Source organism: Ceratosolen solmsi, unplaced genomic scaffold (assembly GCF_000503995.2).
Source record: "Ceratosolen solmsi marchali unplaced genomic scaffold, CerSol_1.0 scaffold15, whole genome shotgun sequence".
Lineage (NCBI taxonomy): Eukaryota > Metazoa > Arthropoda > Insecta > Hymenoptera > Agaonidae > Ceratosolen > Ceratosolen solmsi.
The window spans coordinates 944,743-968,628 of record NW_011948434.1 but is presented as its reverse complement, the minus strand read 5'-3'; the positions used below and the strand labels follow the sequence as shown (position 1 = coordinate 968,628).

Below are 23,886 nucleotides of genomic sequence, written 5' to 3'. Positions count from 1 at the left end.
TAGCAATAAAATTATTATAATAAATGATTAATAAATGATAATAGAATATTAAAATATTTTTTGCCGCCACTTTTTTTATGAGTGAATCCATGATCATGTTCGCATCTTTGAAAATCTCAATTCTGGCAAACTGCTAGTTCCGTTCTTATTTTTTTATTTTGAAAATATTTTACAGGTTAATAGTGGGTTTTTACTTCTATCATTCGCCTTTTAAAGAACGTTCCAATTTATGGAGTGTTTTTTTTAATAAAAATGAAGTTGTTAATATTAATTCAATTAACCAAAAGTTTGAATAGAACGTTATATGTGTTTGGAATACGGTGGGTGGATTAGATCGTACCACTGGTATAACGGTGGTGGGTATAAAGGGGGAGGGGATGAGTAAGAGGTTAATTCATCAATTAAGAGTAAACACAATTGGTTTTAGTGACCTTTATTTTTGTTACAGTGGTGGTTGGTGTTACTGATTTTAGTGAGAATTGTTGAGTTCGTAGTGATTAGGCAGTTGCCAAGGCTAAGGGGTGAGTTGGGCGTACTGGGCATACGGTTTAGTTCCTATTTTGAAGGAGCCTTTCTGGTTCGTGAATCGTTTAGCAATTGATTCGGCAATGGTTGTTCAGACAGATTAGTCGGGCTGGCGACTTCTTGTGCGATTATTTCGGCGTCGTCTGTAGCGGTCTGATGATAATCAAATTGCAAGGGCCTGACCGATAGTGTTGGCGCCGAGCCGCACGGTATAATGTGATATCGAGAAATTGCTGGAGATGTCAGTCTATGTCGTCGCCCTCAATGCGATCTGACTATTGTCACGTTACTGAACACGCACTGATAGCTGGCCAGCAATAGACAATAAATAATGTAAACAAATAAGTAACCTTGCACGGATCCTCGTAGACAAACGTGTAGAACTTTTAACTGTTGTGACTTGCACTATTTTCATTTTGACTTATTCAACAAGACTGATTTGCTACGTCTGTTGCTCCTTATATATGATTGCGTATATTTAGAGTTTGTAATTCTTGGACATCCTGTCAAATTCTCGGAAAGCAAGCATTAGTAGATTCGAGAATCTTCCTTTGTTGCTATGCAGATATAGCACGAGGCTCAAACTCGACATCGAGAATTTTCGTAACGAATAATTCAAATATTGCGTCTTAATATAGATATAATGTGTCGGAATCATATTATAATAAACAATAAATTTTTTATTGTTGGATAGTTCAATCCTGAACAATATGCTTTTATTCCATTTCAATAAAATTTCTATATTTGAATTCATAACTTTATGAAATTTTTTAAAATGTTATATAAAAATAATTTGGTTTTTGTATGATCTAAATAAAAATATTAATGTGGACTTTCAATAATAAACCTGCAAAAACTATGTACATGTGTATATATAAATATTTAGGTATATATACATATATTAGTTACAATATAAATATCTTCATTAAATTATTCTTTTGAGTACACAGGTTAGAAAAATTATCTTTACTTTTAACTTTTATAATAAATTAAATTATTAATGGTTTTAATGGTTTGGATTAGGTTATTAATTATTATTATTATTATTATTATTAATACTATTTTCGTCATTTTTAAAGATTATAAATTGTTTCAATAAATTTGGCATAACTGATTTTAATTATTTACACATTAATGTACATCATTCATTTTTGATAAAATGAATATTTGACTAATATCTTGTACTAATTTGTTTCTTCAGATTTTTTAAGTTTTTACCTAGCAATAGTAGTACATCTAATTTTATATTATATTGTTTCAAATATAACAAATACTAAATTTTAATTAATTATGTACTATGTATATCTAAGAACGTCACCATTTATAGAATTATCTATTATTTTTTTGCAAAAAACTTATGTATATTTTTATTATTAAAATTTTTAATTTTAATAAATAATATTTAAATGAAAAAACAATCTTTTTTATTTGAGTATTTATTTTTATACTGAAAATTTCTATAAGAGTGAAAGTACTTGAATTCATATTTATTTATTTTAAGCATATACTCTAGTTAAAATTTGATAATTCCATATACATTTTTATGCAGTTACGTAAATTTTCCTCCATTCCGATTTTATCGTATATTATACATTTATTAATTCTTATTTACAATAAGACCCTATATTTCGGTTTATAATATTTATTATTATTTGAATTATATTGAAATAGTCTATTAAAGTGATATTAAAATTGGACTATTATGATAATTAAACTTAATTGATGATGGCATTAAATGGAATTAAATGGAAATTATTAGTAGTTTAATATTATACCTGTGGGTTCGTTGGACCATGCGTGTATTCGTTTGTTTTAGAACAAGTCGCCATAATGCCTAAGCATTAAGTTCAAACTTGATCACTACTAAATGTAACTATTTTATTTTATTCAATTATTTTATTCAAATTATTATAAATTTATCTAAAAAATCACAAAATGATTATTTTTTAAGACAATTTAAAAGTGATATTATTTTCAAACTATTTATTTTTAAAATATATTATATTTTCATGTGTTTTATACATATCTAAATTCCAAAATTTCAATTATGTGAATATAATATAAAGAAAATATATGAAATAAAGTGAAATGAATTGAGTTCGTTAAAAATTTTAAAAATTATATAAATATTTGCCTTATTGATAAATATTATTATTTTTAAATGAATACATTTGTAATTATAATAAATATTTTTTATTTTCATTTATTTACATATGATAATTTAAAAATTATTTACCGCATTTTTATAGGTTATTACAAAAAATATATAATTAAATGTATCAAAAATTTTCATATATTTTAGCTATTCTTAATAAACAACAGTTTCGATTGATACAATAACATTTGTAATTTTTTAATATGTATTTATTAATTATTTAAAATTATTTATTTAAATATTCGAAGTTATGTATAAAAATTAATTATATATTATTAGATCTATACTATATTCATCTAAACTACATAACTACATATTTAAACTTAAATTTCATAGTAGTATGTAGCTGATTGATGGAGTGAAAAGCGATGAAATTTTATAGTATTAATAATAGTATTTTTTAAATTAGGTAAAAATTCTTTTTACATAGAAGTTTTTCATAATTAAGAATGCCGTATTCCATATTTTGCATCTTAATTTTTCGAAGCAATTTGGTACATTGAAAAGTATATATTTATATGTGCTTCTCTTTATAAAACTAAAGTTTGCTGATGAAAGTATCATTATCGACATGAAATCAAGTATTATTGTGTCTGTTTCGGATTTCATTAGTGTTTCATTTCATTTCACTCATGTTTCCAAATCATGAGTATGTGGAGTTCCTTGCTGAAATACACTTGCAATATCCTTGGACATGGCTTCCGATATAAGGAATATCAATTCACAAGATTCAATTCATAGAAGTTGTGTGATTTGAGTACAGCATGAATTAAATTCACGGCAATTTCAACTACATAAATAATGTGTATGCATAGAGATATAGTTTGCTTATTTGATGTTTGCGTAATTAAGTTTTTAAACTGTTAGTAGAAAAAAAATATATAATTTTTTTTTAAATTTTATTAAAACAAAGTTTATACATATAAATACATAATTCATTTTAGATTGATTGTAGTATTAAGAATTGTATGTTTTATAATCAAATTTTTCTAAGTATTTTAAGAGAAAAGTCTTATTAGATTATAACTAAAATTTGATTATTCATACAAAATAACAAATTTTCATTCTTAAAAGTGCATAGAATTGTTCGAACGTAAATGATAAAATACTCATGCACAAATAATAAGGTATGGATCTCACAGACAGTGTTTATTCATTATAGTGGCAAATTCATCGAGTGTCGTCTTTTTATTAAAATACAGTGACATTCAAAGATCAATTACATACAAATAAAAATGTAGTTTTACTCAAATATACAGACAATAAATGAATTATATATATATATATATATATATATGTTCGATTTTACAGTTTTAGTTTATGGCTCGAACTACCAATTCAATAGTTCAGTGGATTAGTCTTTCGGCAGGATAACTTCAAAGGAAATAATAAGTGATAAGGCTGAAAAATATCATGTATTTAGTAAAACAATGTTTATTATTTGTAAATGATTATAATAATATTGCACTGTTGTGTAGAGAGAGATAATTCTATTGTAGTAATGAGGGTGTGTTCTTGCATTCTTGAATTATTGTAGATGCTATGGATTTACTGTGTCTTAAAGTTGAGGTAATGCTGATGTTGTAAATATCAGCTGATGTCGTCAGTCAATCATGCTTTTGAGGTAGCATAAGAAGATGGTGTTTGAATTAAGTATGCTTGATGTATGAATATATATATAATCATATATATATATATATATATATATATAATATAATATAACTATACTTGATATGGTGTAAGATGTTTAATGGAATTTATTGAGTAATCAATTGTGTCTTTAATTATGCAAGGGGACAGTAGAAGAATCTAGTCACAGGTAAGAGTGGTTAATGATAAGATTTCGAACTCTTGAAGGATTTAATAATCTGTATTTATAGTCTATTAGTCGATCTGTTGTTGTCCTTCTTTGACAATGTGCTTAAGACATAGCGACTCTTGTGTCAACTGTTGAGGGCCTGTACGATATCGAAGTGTTAGTTCGAGAGAGCGTAAGTGGCCCTATTTCTGCTAGCGGGCCTGTACGGTTCCGAAGTGTTTCTTCGAAAGAGCGTAAGTTTGTCCGACTTACTTTTGTGCGAAGTGTGACTAACTAATTTATTAATATGAAAAGATGTACCTTGTGAGTTGCAGGCAAGATGTATTACTTGCTGTGTAATTGATGTCCCCTTTGATTACTATTCCAATTGGCTTCACTGTAATCAGCACTAAATCTGCCGATTTCTTAAGAAGAAGCGATCCCAAGTGGAACTGGGTCCGTGAACTATTTAAGACGGGCAATGTAATGTACCACCCCTTATTCTTCTTATTCTTCTCATGATTGAATGGATAAGTCACGACATACTCTCACAGAGGAGGACCAGAGACAAAGTCGTTCAGCTGAGTCTAGTCAAAGTTCTTTCTACGTTTGTGAATCAATATATAGTTAAACATTGATCTCATCAAGATTAGATTGCATAGGACAAGCCTTTGTAATCTCACTTGGAGACAAGGAAGGAACTTAAGAGCTACAATTATTAAAAGGGAACTTCACATCAAGCCAACGAAGAGAGACTAGAAAATTCACGATACACTGCAAGTAAGTCCTTACCGCTAGTATTGTGGAAGAATCACGTTACACTGCGAGTAAGTCCTTACTGCTAGTATTGTGGAAGAATCACGCTACGTTGCGAGTAAGTCATTACTGCTAGTACTGATTTTATATCTCTCGGGTTTACTCTGAAAACGGGCGGCTGAAGTCCGGTTAGTGAAGCTTCCCAAACATACTCTAAAAAACAAAACCAGCAACAGAAGCCACACAGTGGCTTTTCAGTTGTTGACGCCACAGGTGGCGCACAGCTTCGCATAACCTCTAATCTTAGGTTCTTACACGACCCATTATTTAGAGGCAACTGCACACGTGTTAAGTTACAATACACTTACAATAGTTACTTATAATAAGATTGTAGTGTTCGATCAGAGCACTACAACGATCATAACCTGAAAAAGGTGATAATATTCAATAGATTATAATATATTTCTTTTTACAGTAAATCATAATCTCACCGGTATATGCAGAGAATGATAATGTTCGAGAATGCGAGAACCCTCTTTTAGTAGCCCTCACCGTAGTTCAAGTTCGGAAGCTTACGAAAGTAAGCAAAACCCAGCGCAAGTGTCGACAATCCAGATTCGCGCCACTTTGCGATATCTTTCAATCATAAAGCTGCATTCATAACCTCAACCACACACGTGCTTGTTCAAAAGGCGCTAGTGTCGACGAAGGAAACTGCGCGCCATTCACCATTCGTATTCAACAATCAAGCTGCATAGTTTACTGTACAGTTGTCTACGCAACGCATCACTTCAATCCAAGAATTTATTTCCACAAGTAATAATAGTAATACTAGTCAACCTTGTCATTAATAAATAACAGAATAAATAGCACATACTTCAGCCATATCTTTATTGTATTATTATAATATCCCTTCCACTTGTGACCTGTCATCGCTACCACACAACACCCATGGTCTCTGAGTTGTCAACGGCATCTATCCGTCGAACCGGCCTTGATAAAACAAGTCGGAACGACGAGTTGCATTTTGTACAGAGAAATTGATTATCCTCTAATTTTCCTATAAGGGGATATATCTCAAGCCACAAGAGTATTAAGAAATATAAAGGTCATTTGTAATTTCACCATGGTTAATGATCCAACTTGGAAATAAAGTAAAATAAATGGAATAAACAGCAATAATAAAGATATGTGTTAATTATTGAATCGGTGCATTAACCATTTACTTGCCCAGCAATCACACACAACATCAAGTGGTTTTTTTGTTCTAAGCTGATTTTGCACTTTTGGCTGACGAGTCAGATTTGTGGAATTATTTTTTGAACAAACAATTAACAGGTTCTTCATTTACTTCTTACACACTTTTATTCTATATTTTTGGAGAATTCTGTATATTCTATATATATTTGGAGAAAAATCCCAACTGCTATCATTTCAAGGAAAAATCTCAATGGTTATTATTACGGATTGAAAAGTTGAAAAACGAAATATTAAAGTGGGAGAGGTATGAGCGCGCGATTCAGTTATTTAAATAAAACAATAGCCAACGAACCTTCCAGGTTATGCCCTATTGACGTCATGACCAATATCGTCATAGCAACAAACACCAGCGTTTAAGCCTAGCGCGACAATATTTAAGGGCTGCACTTCATGCGCAGCAACCAGTCTTTGCCTCAGTCTAATAACAATTACACAGACATTATAACAGGCGCACTATTCATCTTAAAGCTTCTCTCTACAGTTATCACTCACTGTAGTAGTATAACAAAGAACCTAACAATCTAAAAAAGAAATAGTGACGCTATATTATCAATCCGTTAAACTAAAATTAAACTAATAACGCGCTAGTGCAAACATAAAACAAGAGTGAAAACATCAAAATCATATTACACATATTAACGGATTAGACCGACGCATAATATCGGCGGCGGCTCCAACGCATAATACAAATAGCGACAGCTCTAACGTATACTACTACTGATGCAGCTCATACATTATACCGACGTATAATACATCGGCGGGGACTCCAAAGCATAATACATCGGTGGTGGTTCCAACGCATATTACATCGGCGGTGGCTCCAACGCATAATACATCAGTGGTGGCTCTAACGCATACTATGATAGCACCTATTCCTTATACAACGAAAAGGATAAAACTGATCAACACGTAACAAAATAGAAGAAACTTCCTATATTTATTCAATCATTCATATACTTAATGATTATTAATTATTTATTATATTATTATATTTAATAAAAGGAAAGACAAAAAATAGTACAAGTAGTCTTGAATAATTGCATTGTTCCTTCCACTTGCCAGCAACACCTCCACCCACCATCCAACGGAGGTTTTTAGTCTGATCCTAGACAGTTATCATTTCGAGGAAATAATTCAACCGCTTCAAGCGCTAATTAGTCACAAGCTAATCGATGATAGCGGCTACTCAGTTATGAATAGTCAAAGAAGGTACACGCAACAACTTGACACTAAGTAGAGTTTCATACACAGTACCCCGAGCACGAAGCTGTTGCAGCCCTTTCTTATACTAGGTGCGATCACATACACTCTCAGCAAAGCCGCTACGAAAGAACTCTCTTATACTCTGTGCCAATTTCACTCTTTCAAGTGATTATTTCTACAAGTCAGAGTAAGCAACACCATTCGACGCCACATCAAGGTATTGAACCATTTTTTCACCCTTCCACACGACAAAACAACTTGGAGAAGACCAGAAATCAAGTTACCATCTCGTAGCACTACACGAAGAAGTGTCAAGTGATTTATAACCTCTCACTTTTCAGTCTTTTACCACTAATTGCACTGCATCAAGAGGATCCGGAGATTTACTACCTCCAACGTCTACAAGTAATGCATGCTGACACCACGTGGCAACAATCAAGAAACGGCAAGATCTCACCGATTCTCATCGTCAACGTAGAATGATTATATAGTAGTTGTTAAATAAACGAAACACCAAGCACGAAAAGTAGACTTGTTAAATACTGAATTCAATTGTATATAATATGGAATTTTTAAAATTATTTTAAACATAATAGTGATAGTTTCCTAATCAATTGGTGGCAAATTTAGTGTTTTGATAGAATCATAGAAAATTATTGACATGTGTGAAAACAAGAGAGGCGAAGTAGTTTGCATAATATTTTTGTTTATCTTAACGAATTGCTATTGTAGATCATTAAGTAGGGGCGGATAAATATTATCAACACACTTATAAAACTTATTATATAAATCGTGTCATGCAACAATTATTTAATTAATTTTTCTTATATCTTTTTTATTTAAATATATTTTGTTTCGATGTATTGAATCTGTACTTGAATGTTCAGCGAACATAGTTTCTTTCATAGTTTCAATTTTCTACTTAATTAATATTGCAAAAACTTAGATTTATAATTTCATATTGAAAATAATAATCACTAAATAATATATGTATATATATAAGGTAATATCTTTTTAATAACATTTTTTGCCTTAAATTTCCTAATTATAAATCATTTAGACTTTCTATTATTTTAAGTTAAATTTGTATAAATAATTTTACATATAGCAGTATAATATTTACTTGAATAAAAGATTTAAATAAATGATATTTGCATATATGAATCGAAAATGCATATGTTTATATAGTAATCAAGATGATCCTTTAGTAAAGTAACTCATATATTTTTATTGCAATAATTTTCATCAAATATTCATTAAATAAATTGGTTCTATTTTATGTATGCATTACTATATTTTAGAAATTTTTTTAAAAATTTATTAATATTTTATTTCAAATTTATTTGGAATGATTAATTAACGTGTTTCTTAACATTAATACAAAAATATTTATGTTTTTTATTTTAAGTTATTTAAATAGTAAATTTTATAAGTTCTTTTATATAAAAATTCAATATCACCATTAAGGAATTTCACGGAATAAAATGTAGTTATAAGAATAAACTGAAATTATAAATACAAAATACATTAGGGTGCTTGATATATGCGTCTCATTCTCTCCCATTCTTTTCCTTCTATACTTGCCGCCAATTCTCATTATCAGTTTCTATCTCTCTCACTCTCTCGCGTTTTCTTATACTCATTTTCTTTATTTACTTTATTTTTTTATAATTTTTGAATAATTGTATAAATGAGATAAATAAATATTAGTATGAGTATAATTATAAATCTAATAATTCAGACACTTAAATTTCTTATAATGTTATTTTATTTCATTATAATATTTTAATTATAATAGAAAAAAGGTGTATTCTTATTTTTGGAAAATATTACTCTTTTGTATGTCATTGTATTTGAAATTTGCTCTTTAATCAATATTATATAAATATTACATTATATATACTCGTAATATTTTTAACAATGTAGGACACAGTAGTTACCATAAAGTTAAGTACATAAAGACATAAAGACTTCAGTTGTAAACATAAAGATTATATGATAATAACATTGCTCTTTTATTTTGAATAAGCGATTAAAAAGGTGAAAAATAACCATGTGTGTGTTTGAGATTTCGAGAATTTCTCGATTGCTATTATTTTTGGAAAAACTCCAACGGTTATCATTTCACGGAGAATTTTCAACGGTTATAATTTCTAGGAAAACGTCTAACAGTCCTTGGAGGTTCGGAAAAGCCGTTAATCCGGAATGATAAAAATGTAGGATCACCCTCATTGTTTCACGCACCACAAACGCATCCATTGCATCTAGAACCATAATCGTCCCCATTGTTGTCAGCTAACAAAGCTGCCGCGTCGATATTTAAGGCAACCGCACCACAAGGCGCATTAGTAAATTTTCAGTAATTGACTGTCATTGCAGTCACTCATTCTATTCACCTATGAAGACTAGTCGGCCAACAAGCTACTCACCACAAAAAAAGGAAGACGCATCAATTCACATGTACTACAATAAAAGGATTTGACACTATCTCCTTCTTATAATACAATTCATGTACACGAAGCATTCGAGATAGCGAAATAAATCATTATGCACACGAAGCATTCGGGATTGCGAAATAAATCGTCATGCACACGAAGCATTCGCGATAGCGAAATAATTCAACATCCACTCGCAGCATTCGTGATGGTGAACCATTTATCATCGAACCAGGCCAAGGCTACTGTATCTCTGAGAGTAAACCAAGTCTAAGGAATAAATCATTGCTAATCCTTACAAGATTAGCAAGACGCTATTATTAATAGCACAAAATACACTCACTAATAAGGGGTGTGCATAATCAGTTGCTGATTCTTACAAGATCACCATCATCACCATCATCAAGGAGCATCTTGTGTAGATAAACTATACACCACAGGAACAGTTCCAAGCAACTGCATCTTCGTGATTGAACATCGGATACGCCTTTCCATCGCATAAATCCAACACATTTATAATGTAATTGTAAATACACCATAATCAACCATATTAATCGAAGGATCACACACTGTATTTCTATAATAGCCCATCGAAAAGTTGGCAGTTCGAGGCAGAAAATCTAACAGTGTTGATATACATTTAAATTAATGTTTAAATGTTTTTTTTATTACATTAAAACTTCTATACCCAGTAGTAATTAAATTGTAGGTATGCATTCATAATTTCAATTAATTTTATTTAAAATTTACCAAAATTTTGCAGTAATTCAATATTTATATTAATATTATTTACCTTTAAAATTTTTTTAATTAATAAACAGATCATATTGTTCTAATGACATATCTAATATTACTTTCAACTTATGAATATGGAATTTTACACTTTATTCAAACTATATAAATTTTTTAATATTTTTAATCAGATATATCTTTTTTTAATTTGATTAGAAATTTATTGAATCAGTTTTTTAGAATTTAAAGTGTACGTATGCTTTCTTTTGACATTATTTATTATCAAAATATTATTAAAATTTAAATACTGTTTTGAGAACTAAATTATAAAAATTGTAAAAATATATTCGTTGTGGTAGTCGCATGACTAATATCGAAAAGTTTCTTATTTTTTTTATTGAATATATTAGATTTCGAAAAAGAAATTATGTATTTACATTTATATATATATATATATATATATATATGTATATACATTTTTATATAATGCATAAAAATATTGAGTTTGAGCCATAATTACTTGCACTCTAAGTTTACATTCAACACAACATTATAAACTTGATAAACGTTTCAAATACAGTTTCAAAATTTTGGATTGGCACACAAGCATCAGATAAAATGTGGAAGGTTTTCGTATGTGTAGTATAGGCTGTTCCCTCTTTCTTACCCAGTGCACGCACGAATTTTATTCGGTTAATGCAGTTTTAAAATATTAGTTCTTCATTTTAAATTCGTTGAGACTTCTAAAGTAGTTACTGAAAAAGAAAAAAAAATTACAAATGATACATCAGATTCATCTTTTAAACCTCGAGGATATTTCATAGCAATTTTCTTGACATTTCTAATAATGTTCTGCTGACTTTGCATTTTGAAGAATTAATGAATTCTTAAAATGATAATTCTTTCATTATATTTTCTCTCAATATTATAAAGAATTTTGAATTTTAATAAAGGAAAATGTTAATGTTGATAATCTAATGAAAATGTATACATTTCTCTTATTGAATTGTATGAAATTAATACTATGATATATAACTTCGCACATATAAATAAAGGGAAATTTTTTTTTTATAATAATTAAATCGTATATTAATACGATAGTTTAATTCATTTGATTTTTATTATTTTTAAAAATAGATGAATCAATTTATGATTTCTAAATGAAAGTTTAAAGAATATATAAAATATTATTGAAAAAATAATTATATTCGTCTTGCTCATATATCTATGAAAATACAAATATCTGTTTAGGATTGGAGCAATTTCCAAGAGTTTAAAAATTGGATAAGTACAAACCCTCTGTGGTTTATGTTTGTAAACTATGATTCTGCGAATTCTTGAATATTCTATGTTTTATTTTCGAGTGCCCTACAATATTTCCACATAGCAACGTCGATTGGAAATTCTCGAACCTTCTAAAGTCTTGTCTTTCTGGAATCCTAGAATTTTCTAGAGCTTTGTCTTTGACGTCATCGAGACTTTCGGCATAGCAATACCTGTATATTGTTGCCAGCTAAGTCAGCTGCCACGCGGATAATTAAGGAAAGCTCCCGAATCAGGGCTCTCTCTCTCTCTCTCAGCGAAACCGTGGAAGTGAAGACACCATAGCAAGGATCACAGCCTGGCATAACAAAACTGCCACGGAACACCCTTTCACTTTTCAGCAGTCAGAAGCCATGTCGCCGCTTGTAACCGTATTAAATCAACGGACAAACCACAATCTCTGCGCCATTCAGTGCACACTACCGACTGATCGAGAACCTCTAGTGCTCCAAGCACGAAGCAGTGGCAGGTTCACCACATGGCATTAGACGAAGAAGTGCTAAGAGCTTTACAAACTCTCTCTTTTCAGGGCAATCTACCACCAAGAGAACCTCGTTCGTGCCCCATGCACACAAAGCATACACCTACAAGTCAATCTTCCCGCCATTCACTGCATACCTTACAGATCCAATCGAGAACCTCTAGTGCCACAATAGCACGAAGCACTAGCAGATTCACAACGCAGCTCTATTCGAAGAAGTGGTAAGAGCTTTATAACCTTTCACTTCCCAGGGTAACCGAACACCAGTGCACTACGTCAAAAGATCCGAAAATTTACAACCTCCTACCTTCGAACGAACTGCATACTGACGGCAAGTGTCAACCGCCACGGAACTCCAAGAGTTCAACTATTGTCTTCATCAACAAGAATCATTCCTGTATTTCGAAATTAAACGTAATAAACAGAACAACAAACAGATGTGTTAAATGTTGAATTAATACGCTATCCCTTCTACTTGCCTGCGCAACTCTCCCACATTACACGTCATGGTCTTATAGTTATTCTAAACAAAATGAATTATTTGTAATAAAAAAATTATAGAAATATTTAAGATGTAAATATATCAAAATGCATAAATTATTTATTAAATAATTTTATATTTATTTTTATATAATATTTATATATAATATAATATTAATTTTAAATCAATTCCAAATTTTGTTCATAATTGTTTATATGATATAGTTAAATAATATGCTATTTTTTAAGTAATATAATTTTATAAAAATAATATTGATTTAACTTAAATAAAATAACATAAAAATAATATAACAAAAATTTTACTTTTTTGTTCTTTTGTTAATTTAAAAAGTTACGATATTTACTTGCATTTTTTATCCTGATTACATAAAAATACACATATTTTTACTTCAATTATTTTATTACAAATATGTAGATCTATTTTTAAAATTTATATACCAAAATTCAAATATGTGGTATTGTGCTAATGAAATTAAATGAATCATTTCGCGTTATTTTTAGTTTCTTTAAGTCTTAAACTGTTCATACATTATATATGCTAATTTTGTTGGAAAATTTGTAATGCATGGTATTAGTTTTTTTTAATTAGTGAATTGCTTTAATATTAATTAAAATAGAAAAAACATAAAAATTAAATTGAAAGTATATACGACTTGAATAAATAAATAAATTAGAAAATTATTGATTAATTTAAAGTTAATATTAAATTATAGATAGCAAAAAATCATTGATTTCTTCTATAAATTAATCGTATATTATATTATTAAAGTAATATCATATAAAAATCTTTTTACGTAAAAATAGAATACTTTAAAAATATAAATAATATAACACTCTATTTTTAATTATTATATATTAAAAATTATGATTATATTATTTGATTAGATTTAACAAAAAATAATCTTTTTGTTTTAATAAAAAATAGAATAAAAAGGATTTCTATTTCTTTCGTTTCATACAATTAATTGTTTTATAAATATAAATTTATAGTATATTATAAAGTATGTTTTAATATAATTTATAATAAGAATAGAAAATTAATTATAATTTATGAGGATCATAATGTTTTTTTATTTATATCTCATTCATATATCTGTTTGTAAAACATATTTTACATCAAAAGTATTTTTAATTCAAAGTATGGATTAAACAAAATTGTAATAAACAATCGTTAAAATAGTAAATTTTTTACACAAAATTTTTAAATCAATGTTTAATTGCACTTTCTTTAATATCTAATATAATTTCTTTTATTATTTCTTCATAAACTATACATTTAATAAGTTTAGGTAGCTGTCATTTTTTTATATCTAGAATCTTAATAAATTTAGTATTAAGTAAGGCCGTTTTTACCATGCATTGATAAAAACGAACTTAGTTGACTGTTTTCGTACTACTTACTATTAATTAGACTTTTAATAAATATTTTTTACTTTATTTTGTTCAATTACAATAGTGTAATAGAACATTTTATAATAATTTTATGAAATCGATAAAAAATTATTAATTTTAATATATAAAAATGAAATGAAATGAAATGAAATCTTATATAAATTGACTTAAATAATCAAATAAATATTCGTTCTAAAAGTTTGATTATCATTTTCATTAATTTTGTTCATATTTTTTTATTAAATTAATTTCTGTATATTATATATATACTATGCTAATAAAAGCCTTTAAAATATTATGTAATTTGCTTGAATAAACTAAATATTTCAACTTTTTATCTGAACATATTTTTATAAGTTTCATTAAATATTTTTTAATTCACAATACATTATAATATTATATAAGCATTTATAATCAACGACAATCTATTTTTTAAAATTGTTTTTCATTTTTATAATTTAATTATTAAATAAAAAATTATTTAAAAATTATTTATAATAGAAATAAAATAATATTTATTAATTATTGCAATCAATGTCTAAATTTTAAGTATTCTTAGTGAATTTATTTCAATAATATAAAAAATGATCCAAATAATGTTTTTCAAATTAATAGATTTTGAAAAATTATTCCGTAGATTCAATATTTCTGTAGAATAGTTTTTTTTAATCTTCATAAGAATGGGGCTATATTTTTTCTGAAATAAAAATGTGATTTTTGACATTACCCTAGTTATACATATTATCTTGAATTTCTAAGTTACGCAGTGGACAAGAAAGGAGTTGTAAAATAAGAATACATACACTTATAAAATACAAGAATGACAGTCACATCTTGTATGTCTTCATCAGTCACACAAGTGATTGAGAATGATGTAAAGTTTTTAGGAGTTCATAAATGTCTCGATTCCATGCTTTCTGTGACTAAGCGGTCTTTTAAAGTTCAAAGCAAGATCAAGCATTTGAAAGAGTCACGGTGCCCATATAAATGCGTATGTAGGAATACTCAATCTGTGCTTGAGACATGAAGCATCAGTTGAGTTAATTATATAGTAAGTGTCATATACATATTGAATTTACAATATTACACAACCGTATCTCGGTCAATATTTCTATTTTTATCTTTCCGTATCCAGAAATATTTATATGAACAAGTAATGTCATTTGTTTACTTTAAATTAGAAAATAATAAGTAAAAAAAGATAAGTATATCAAAATATCGAGTGGAAAATACAATAATAATAGAATATGGAATAAACTGAGATATTAAAAAAAACTATTCAATAATATTGATTCTTTCAACATTATAAAAATTTATTTATTTTATAAACAAATTATATATTCTAATTGATATAAATTTTTAATTTAAAATTGGCACGTAGCAAGCGCATTAATAGAGTAATAATAAGAGTTAGTAATATTGTATTATAGGACGTCTAATAAATATTTACCCATTTTATTATTGTAGAACAAAATTTTTACATACACAAATATGTTACATATTATTTTAAAATAATAATTTATTAGGTGTATAATTTGTACTAATTTTCTAGTTAACAATATAAATGAAAAAATCAATAGTAATGAGATTATTAAGGACATAAGCATTAGAAAAAATTCATAAATAAAAATGTCAAAATATGATTTTGATTCATAAGACGTACATTAAAATGTTTTTCATATAATTATAAAACGTAATTTTAAAAGTTCACTATTCAAATCTGGTAGTATATGATATTGTTAAATCTATTCAGAAATTTAATTTCTTAATATTATGAATAGAAGTTGTATATTCAAACATAATTAAATTAATTTAATATTAATCTTTTTCAATATCAAAGTTATTCATGAAAAATTACCCTAGAAAAATATTATGACCATGCATATCAATTTTATGTAAAATATGTATTTGAATACACTTTTGCTGTAAAAATAATTATAACGTTTTATACTAATTATTTTAATTTGTGTGTAAATATAAGTAATAATAAATATTTTTTAAGTAATAATTTTAACTGCAATCTATAAAGTTGAAATTGCTTATAATATATTATGATTTTAGTGAGTTATAATTTAATATTTTCTATTTAATATATTTATTAATTATTAATTTAATATATTCTAACAATGTTTTTGATTATTACTTTACAATGTATTATAAATATGATTTATTATAATTTATTATTATTCATATAAAGCTATATATTATCATTTTTTAAATGTAATATACTTTTAGGTTTTTCATTACGCTTATGTTATAGCAAAAACCAATTTTGAATTACATAGCTTTAAATGAATTAATTTCAATTTATTAGAATTAATTAATGTATCGAAATAGAGCATTTTATTTGAAAATTGAAAAAAAGCTTCAATGAATTCTTGTTTTGTATTTTTTTCATAATTTTAAAAACAACAATAATTATTTTTTATTTCTCATCCCCCCCCCCATATTGTAGTACACTTTTTCATATTGTAGCATGATTTGGTAATAGAATTAAATGATAAATTATGTTCGATTTTAAGGGTTTGTTTTATCGCTCGAACTGCCAATTCAATAGTTCAGGGGATTAGTCTCTCGCCGTAGCGATTAAGAGGAAAAGGCACAGGTGGAAGGGCTGAAAATATTATGTAATATGTATTTTGAGTGAAGATATTGTTTTATTCTGATTTATGAATTATAATAATATTGCAGTTTTGTTGGTTGCTTCAAGTAAGAGAGAGAGAGAGAGCGGGGGGTATTCTATTGCAATGGTGAGGGTGTTTCCTTGTGTCGTTGGTTGTCGTTGATGGTATGGAAATTACTATAGATGTTGACTATTGAGTTTATGCTGATGCTGTAAGGATCAGCATGAGTAGTCGACTATGCTCATCAATGAGCATAGGAAGATGGTGATGGTGATGGTAATGGTAATCAATAACGCTTCGTAGGGAGAGTAAGCATACTTAAAGGGAGAGAATACGGAATTCTCTGCGGTAGTTGTTACGTAAATCGAGTATTAGAGAGCTAGTCAGACACAATAACGATAAATGAAAAGCCTTTAAGTACGGAAGGACTTAATAATAGGTAGTTATAGTCGACTATTTGATAACTGTTATTTGCCCTTTACTAGCTTGTACAAAATAATAAAGAAGATACAATTCCAATGGCGTCACTGTTAAATTACTAACTTGTTATTTCAGATTCTATTAATAATTGCACGCATATGTTGTAGGTCGATTGTCAGGCTTGCGGCTCAATTTCGTAATTGTAACTGATAACTGATACTTGATCGATTGAAAAAATATGCTAATTAATAACAGATGGGTGAGCGAGTAGTAGAATTACAGTGAACCATAATCGATAACTGAGTAAATAGTAAAAAAAATACCGTGAGCCAGGTACGTGGCGACTGAGTGGATGTTAAAAGTCAGTGCCACGGTCCGTGGCTCGCTGCTCTTAAATATTCGCATGGTAGCTTGCTACGCCGACAACAGCATCGATGCCTGTTGCTATGCCGAAAATCATAGTGACGTCAGAGAACGAAACTCTGGAATATTCTAGAAGCATCGAAGACCACAGTCTCGGAAGGTTCTAGAAACTTCATCGGCGTTGCTATGCGGAAACATTGTCGTATATTAGAATTTAAGGCTTACAAAGATGAGCGTCCGTGAGCTTGTACTTTTCCCAATTTTAAATTCTGCTCAAACTGCTTTAATCACGAACACAACCCTAGTAAATTATGTAGTTAAGAATTAAACGATTGCTATTCGCATAAAATTAATGACATTTATTTTTCTAGGGTATTCATCTTCTTTGAATCTAATCGTGTTCACGAAAATATGAGAATAGCGATAAAATGTTAGTTAAAAATTGATATGCTTTATAAAGTCCTCATAGTAGTATATTTTAATACTATGGTATAGTTTTATTTTTTATTATAATTTTATTATATTGTTATGTTTAATTGTATGTAAAAACAAATAAAATAATATATATGTATTTTCAAAATATTATTAATTAAGAAAAATTTTAATTTATATTTTGTGTTTGTTTCAGATTTGATGAGTAATCTTTGCAAAACTCAATTTATGCGGGATTTATATTGGAAGATAGACGGAGCCGTTATTACGTCTCAAAATGAAAGAAATCTCGATTGCGCCGTCACTTTCCAAACGTACAGTATAGTTCAACGATTTATGTTAAAATTTGATCGATTGCAATTGGATTGTAATGATCATCTTTATATATATGATGGAGCACACTCTGTTGGTAATTTTAAGGTGGGTCAAAACATTTATATACTCGTATCTAATATCGAAACTTTATTAACATAAATTTGTCACAAAATTCGAAGTTTTATATTATACTTATTGTTCGAGATTGAAGCAGCTGAAAACGGAATTCAAAATTGGGAGAGCTATAAGCTCCCGGACATTTATGTTTGTAAACACGATTTAGCGAATTCGGGAAATTTCCTATGCCGAAAACTCGTATATACGATAATATTTCCGCATAGCAATGTGGATGAACCCTCCAACGCTATATCCTACTGACGTCACGACAAATTTCGGAATAGTAAGAGGCACCGGTGCGCTTCCGGCGTCGCAAGCTTCTACATCAATATTTAAGAGAAGCGCTTGATGCGCAGCGCACTGTGCTAATAACAATTACGCAGTCACCACAACGGGCTCACTATTTCTATCTTCAAGCATTCAACCTACAGCTATCACTCACTGTAGCTATACAAGTATTTAATCATCAAGTAATAAGCAATCTAATAGTGACGCCATAACTATCAGAATCCGTTAAACTTATTTTCAAGAAGCGCTAGTGCAAGTATAAATTAAGAGTGAAAATAACGAAATTATAACTACAACACACATCAACGGATCACACCGGCAGCTAAAGCAGCATCGTCTCAATTGGTCCTTTAGTGTGCACCGGATACAACAGTGGCGGCTCTCACGCTCACGTAAGCAGCAACGGCGGCTACGCTCTTCTTTCCAACCACATCGACAGCAGCAACGGCGACTACGTACGTTCCTTCGATCACACCGGTGGCTAAATTAGCATCGTCTCATTCGCCCCTTTAGTGTGCACCGGCTACAACAGCGACACTTCTAATGAAAGAAGGATCTTCGCCTCATACTACTGAGAGTACACACTCTCGCCAGCACGTAAAATAATTGAAGAAACTCCACACATAAGTAACTCATACTTTTCTATTTTTAATTACTATCATTATATTATTGCATTTAATAAAGGAAAGACCAAGATATACTGTGTGAGGAATTGAATAATTGCATTTGCCTCCTCCACTTGCCAGCAATACCTGCACCCAACATCAACGGAAGGTTTTCAATCTGATCCCAGATAAAATTGGTCCTTCGAGCCGGATAAGTGGAAGTCAGTGCATTCGTTCAAAACTACTAGAGGAGAAAAACTCAGCCATAGTATCAGTTTACAAGCAGACACCTAGGTCACAATTTAAGAAAATTTCTTCAATACTGTAAGAACACTACTGTTGCTCTCTCTATGATCACATGATGTCAACCCAAGAAAGAAAGGGCAGTAAGGAACCGTTGAGTTCAAACACATCCACAGTCCATGAACGCATAACCCGTAGCGCAACTAATGACAAATTACCAAGTGAACACCTCATGAAGGCACAAACTCAAAACATATCTACAATGAGGATATTAAGTAATAATCTCAGCGCAAAGCGTACAGACATCAGTCACGATGAAGTATTATCAATAGGAGATTCCATTGACGACATACATAAGACGTTCATAAAGGAACATGGCTACATCTAAGCCACCTGGCCACCATCAGGTATTAATCAAACGCAAACGAGATATACGACTAAGCCCGCAGAGAAGGCACCTACAGGAGAGCCACGAGAAATCGCGTGCCTTCCCGACATCTCTATCCCGAAATTCTCAGGAGACTATCTAGCTTGGCCCATGTTCAGAGATCTATTTCAATCCATAATTCTCCAAAGCAAGAAGTTAAGTGACGTGCACAATTTACACTATCTACGAAATTCCCTAGAAGGATCAGCAGCAAGGATCATATCAGGCATATCGTTACAAAATACCTCACTCGCGACAGCCTGGAACAAGTTAATGGAAAAATACAACACTCCCCGGCTAGCTAAAGTAACTCATACGACAGCTCGTTACTATCTCATCCAAAATTATAAAATCAGCAACAGACTTAGAGAAATTAGTGAGCAGAGTAAGTGACTTGTTGGAGGCACTTATGCAATATGATATTCCAAATGCATGGAATTCCATAGCAGTGCACATAGTGTTAATGCAAATTGACGATCAGACAAGAACGGAGTGAGACAGTTCGCTTGGTGACTCAACAGCATACCCAAAATTTGCTCGATTAAAATCCTTCCTATTGGTACAAGTAGCAGCATTGGACAACGCGACCGAGCTGAGGGAACAAAGAAATCACTTTCAACCCCACACATCCAATAAAAGATTCGTAAGAACATGCTAGTCAACAACTGCGACCGATAACAAAGAAAAGTTTTTGACGTTCAACCGACATCACAATTTATGTGCCTATTGCAATGAAATTAACGAAAGAAAAGCCGTTGCGAAAAAACTACAGCTATGTACAAACTGTTTATGTAAACCTTTACCGAGCCCATGCCTCAGCAAGGGAAACTGCAATAACTCTCATAAGGGACATCATACACTATTACACGAAGACAAGAACTTAACATCGAAAGACTCTAGCTCATCATTACACCCTAGATGACTAGCCCGGAAAAATGTCAACTCATTCAGGAGAAGACAAACAACGACCCTGCTGGTCACTGCAGTAGTTACAGTAAAATCACAATCAACTATGTATTAAGTTCGCCTTCTTATTGATACCGGCTCTGAAATCACACTCATCACTGAAAAATTGGCAAAGAAACTTAAAGCAAGCTCACAGAAATCCACTGTCATAATCGATGGAATAGGAAGGACTTCACCGATACAAACACTAGTGATTATTACATGTACACTTCAGTCAATTCACTCAAGGGATTCAGTGATAATTCACGCTTATATACATTAAGTCTTTAGCCCAAAAAGCACTTACCAACTAGTCACAAAAATCATTCATATCACTCACAGAACCATATTATTGTTTTACTAAAAGATAATAGATACTTACGCTCATAAGTTAGCATGCTATGCGAAGTACAGAAATATTGGTGGATCTAGAGCAAGACGATGCAAATACTCATCCTCACATAACAAAGGGGAATAAAATTTCTTGGATAAGAGTGATCAATTTCTGCTTTAGCATTTTTAGACTTCATTCATAGCGGTGATATTCATAAAAAATTACCAGTTTGATAATGGTACGTAATGCTCAAAAGTAAACAACTAGTAATAAATACATAAAGTGCCAGTTATAAGTGCGAAGGTAATATACATACTAAACAAATTTCACCGAATAAATCAATAGACGATGTTAAAACAAATGTTTATCCTGAAATACTAATAGTAGAAACGATAAACTCCCTGAAAATATATGATTATCTATATCTCTCGAAGAATCTGAAAATATATATAACATTTCTAAGTCAGTTGCATAAAATGAATATAATATACGAATCACATCATCTTCAGGATGCAGATTATTGGATAAACATTTAGATATTATTTCAATAAGGGATAATTCTGAAATTGATAAAATAACTGCAGCATGATTCCAGAGCAATATATTATCAGAATTAAATAACTATATTAGTCTGAAAAAATCAGTGACACAGGATGATATCTTAGATGAAATAAGAACAAAAAATAATACTCTAATAACTACTTCATTATCTTCTTCAATGTAATGATAGTCAAAAACATTAAAAAAACCTGCAAAAGATTAAAGGCAATTTAAGTTCATTTATTAACAAGGTGACCTATATAATAAAAAAAAATAATAAATGACAATATTGATACTGAAATTAGAATCTTAGCAGTCAGAAACGATTGCCCAGATGAGGATAAAAACTTACTCACATAAAATTTCCATATTCAAGATCCTAATCAAGACAGAACACAATTTAATTACAATGAAAATCGGGCAAGTCAAATTTATAAATCTAAGCCCAAGATTAATTACTTTTAGCCCAGAACATAGCATGCTTGACGATATATTGAATAAATCCAATAAAACAGACATTGAATTGAGATACTCAAAGGTTCGGATAATGAACACGTTGTAGAATTTAACTCAGTTGATTTAGGTCCACTGATGAACAAGAAATAATAAAATGTACTAATATAGAATAGGTGATATAGATAAAAAAAAACATGAAAATTCGATATTATTTAATAAGCTTGATTTAAGTTATTATCTGCGTCCCCTCGCTCTTCTATATATTTATTTCTTCGTCTAACCGTTTTTCTATTTTTCATATACTTAAAGTTTCATTATTTATAAAGCAAAATATCATTGAAGAGATTTTACATTTACTATGTATAAATTTTAACGAATAAAAACAGATTTATGGAAGTTTTTTGTAAATCCAATTTTTATTTTTGCAAGCATCAATTTTTTACGGTTTATTTTAAATTTAATTCATATACACAATACTTTGCTAACAACTTACTATTATCACTATAAACTTACTAATGATTTACTGTTTTACATTATTAAACAATTATTATTACAATAGTTAATCACATTATTACATCGTATAGTAACACGATTAGCTACATTATCTTATTAGTATTACATGGATGATAATATTTACAAATCATTATTACTTGAAACACAATAATGATATTTTATGTCAGTCATAGTATATAAGTAATTGTATAATGTAAGTATATAGTTGCTTTATATTTCCAAATAAATTTTTTTAGAGATCTTGCAATTAATTAATTTAAATTTTTTATGAAAACCAAAAAAATTTATTTGAAAATTAATTAATCATAGATAAAGCTATTTCATTTGAAATAAATGTTTTATCTTATATACATAACCTAAAAAGTTCAGTCTGAATCACCTAAAAAACCTAAAAAGATAAAGTATTAAATCAATCCTGTTCGGAAAATAATCCCACAATTTGACTCGTCAGCCAAACATGCAATAATTAACTTAGAACAATAAAACCCACTAGATGTTATGTGGGGTTGCCGGGCAAGTAAAGGGTGAATGCACTGATTAATAATTAACACATGTCTTTATTATTTCTATTTATTTGAATTGATTTACAAAATGGTGAATTACAGACGAACTTTATATTTCTTGATAATCTTGTGGTGTTGAAATATATTTACGATGAATGAAGCAGGTTATAATCTATTGAATATTATCACTAAGAGGTTAT

The 23,886-nt window shown here is 29.4% G+C and overlaps 1 protein-coding gene across 1 annotated transcript in view; it reads left to right on the top strand.

The window, feature by feature from the left end:
* LOC105364842 (lost and found) overlaps positions 1–23,886 on the top strand; it is a 69,510-nt gene that overhangs the window by 25,874 nt on the left and 19,750 nt on the right. Inside the window, exon 2 of the mRNA XM_011502872.1 lies at positions 18,597–18,820. Coding sequence (XP_011501174.1) covers positions 18,597–18,820 — 224 coding nt within the window. The remainder of the gene's footprint in view (positions 1–18,596; positions 18,821–23,886) is intronic.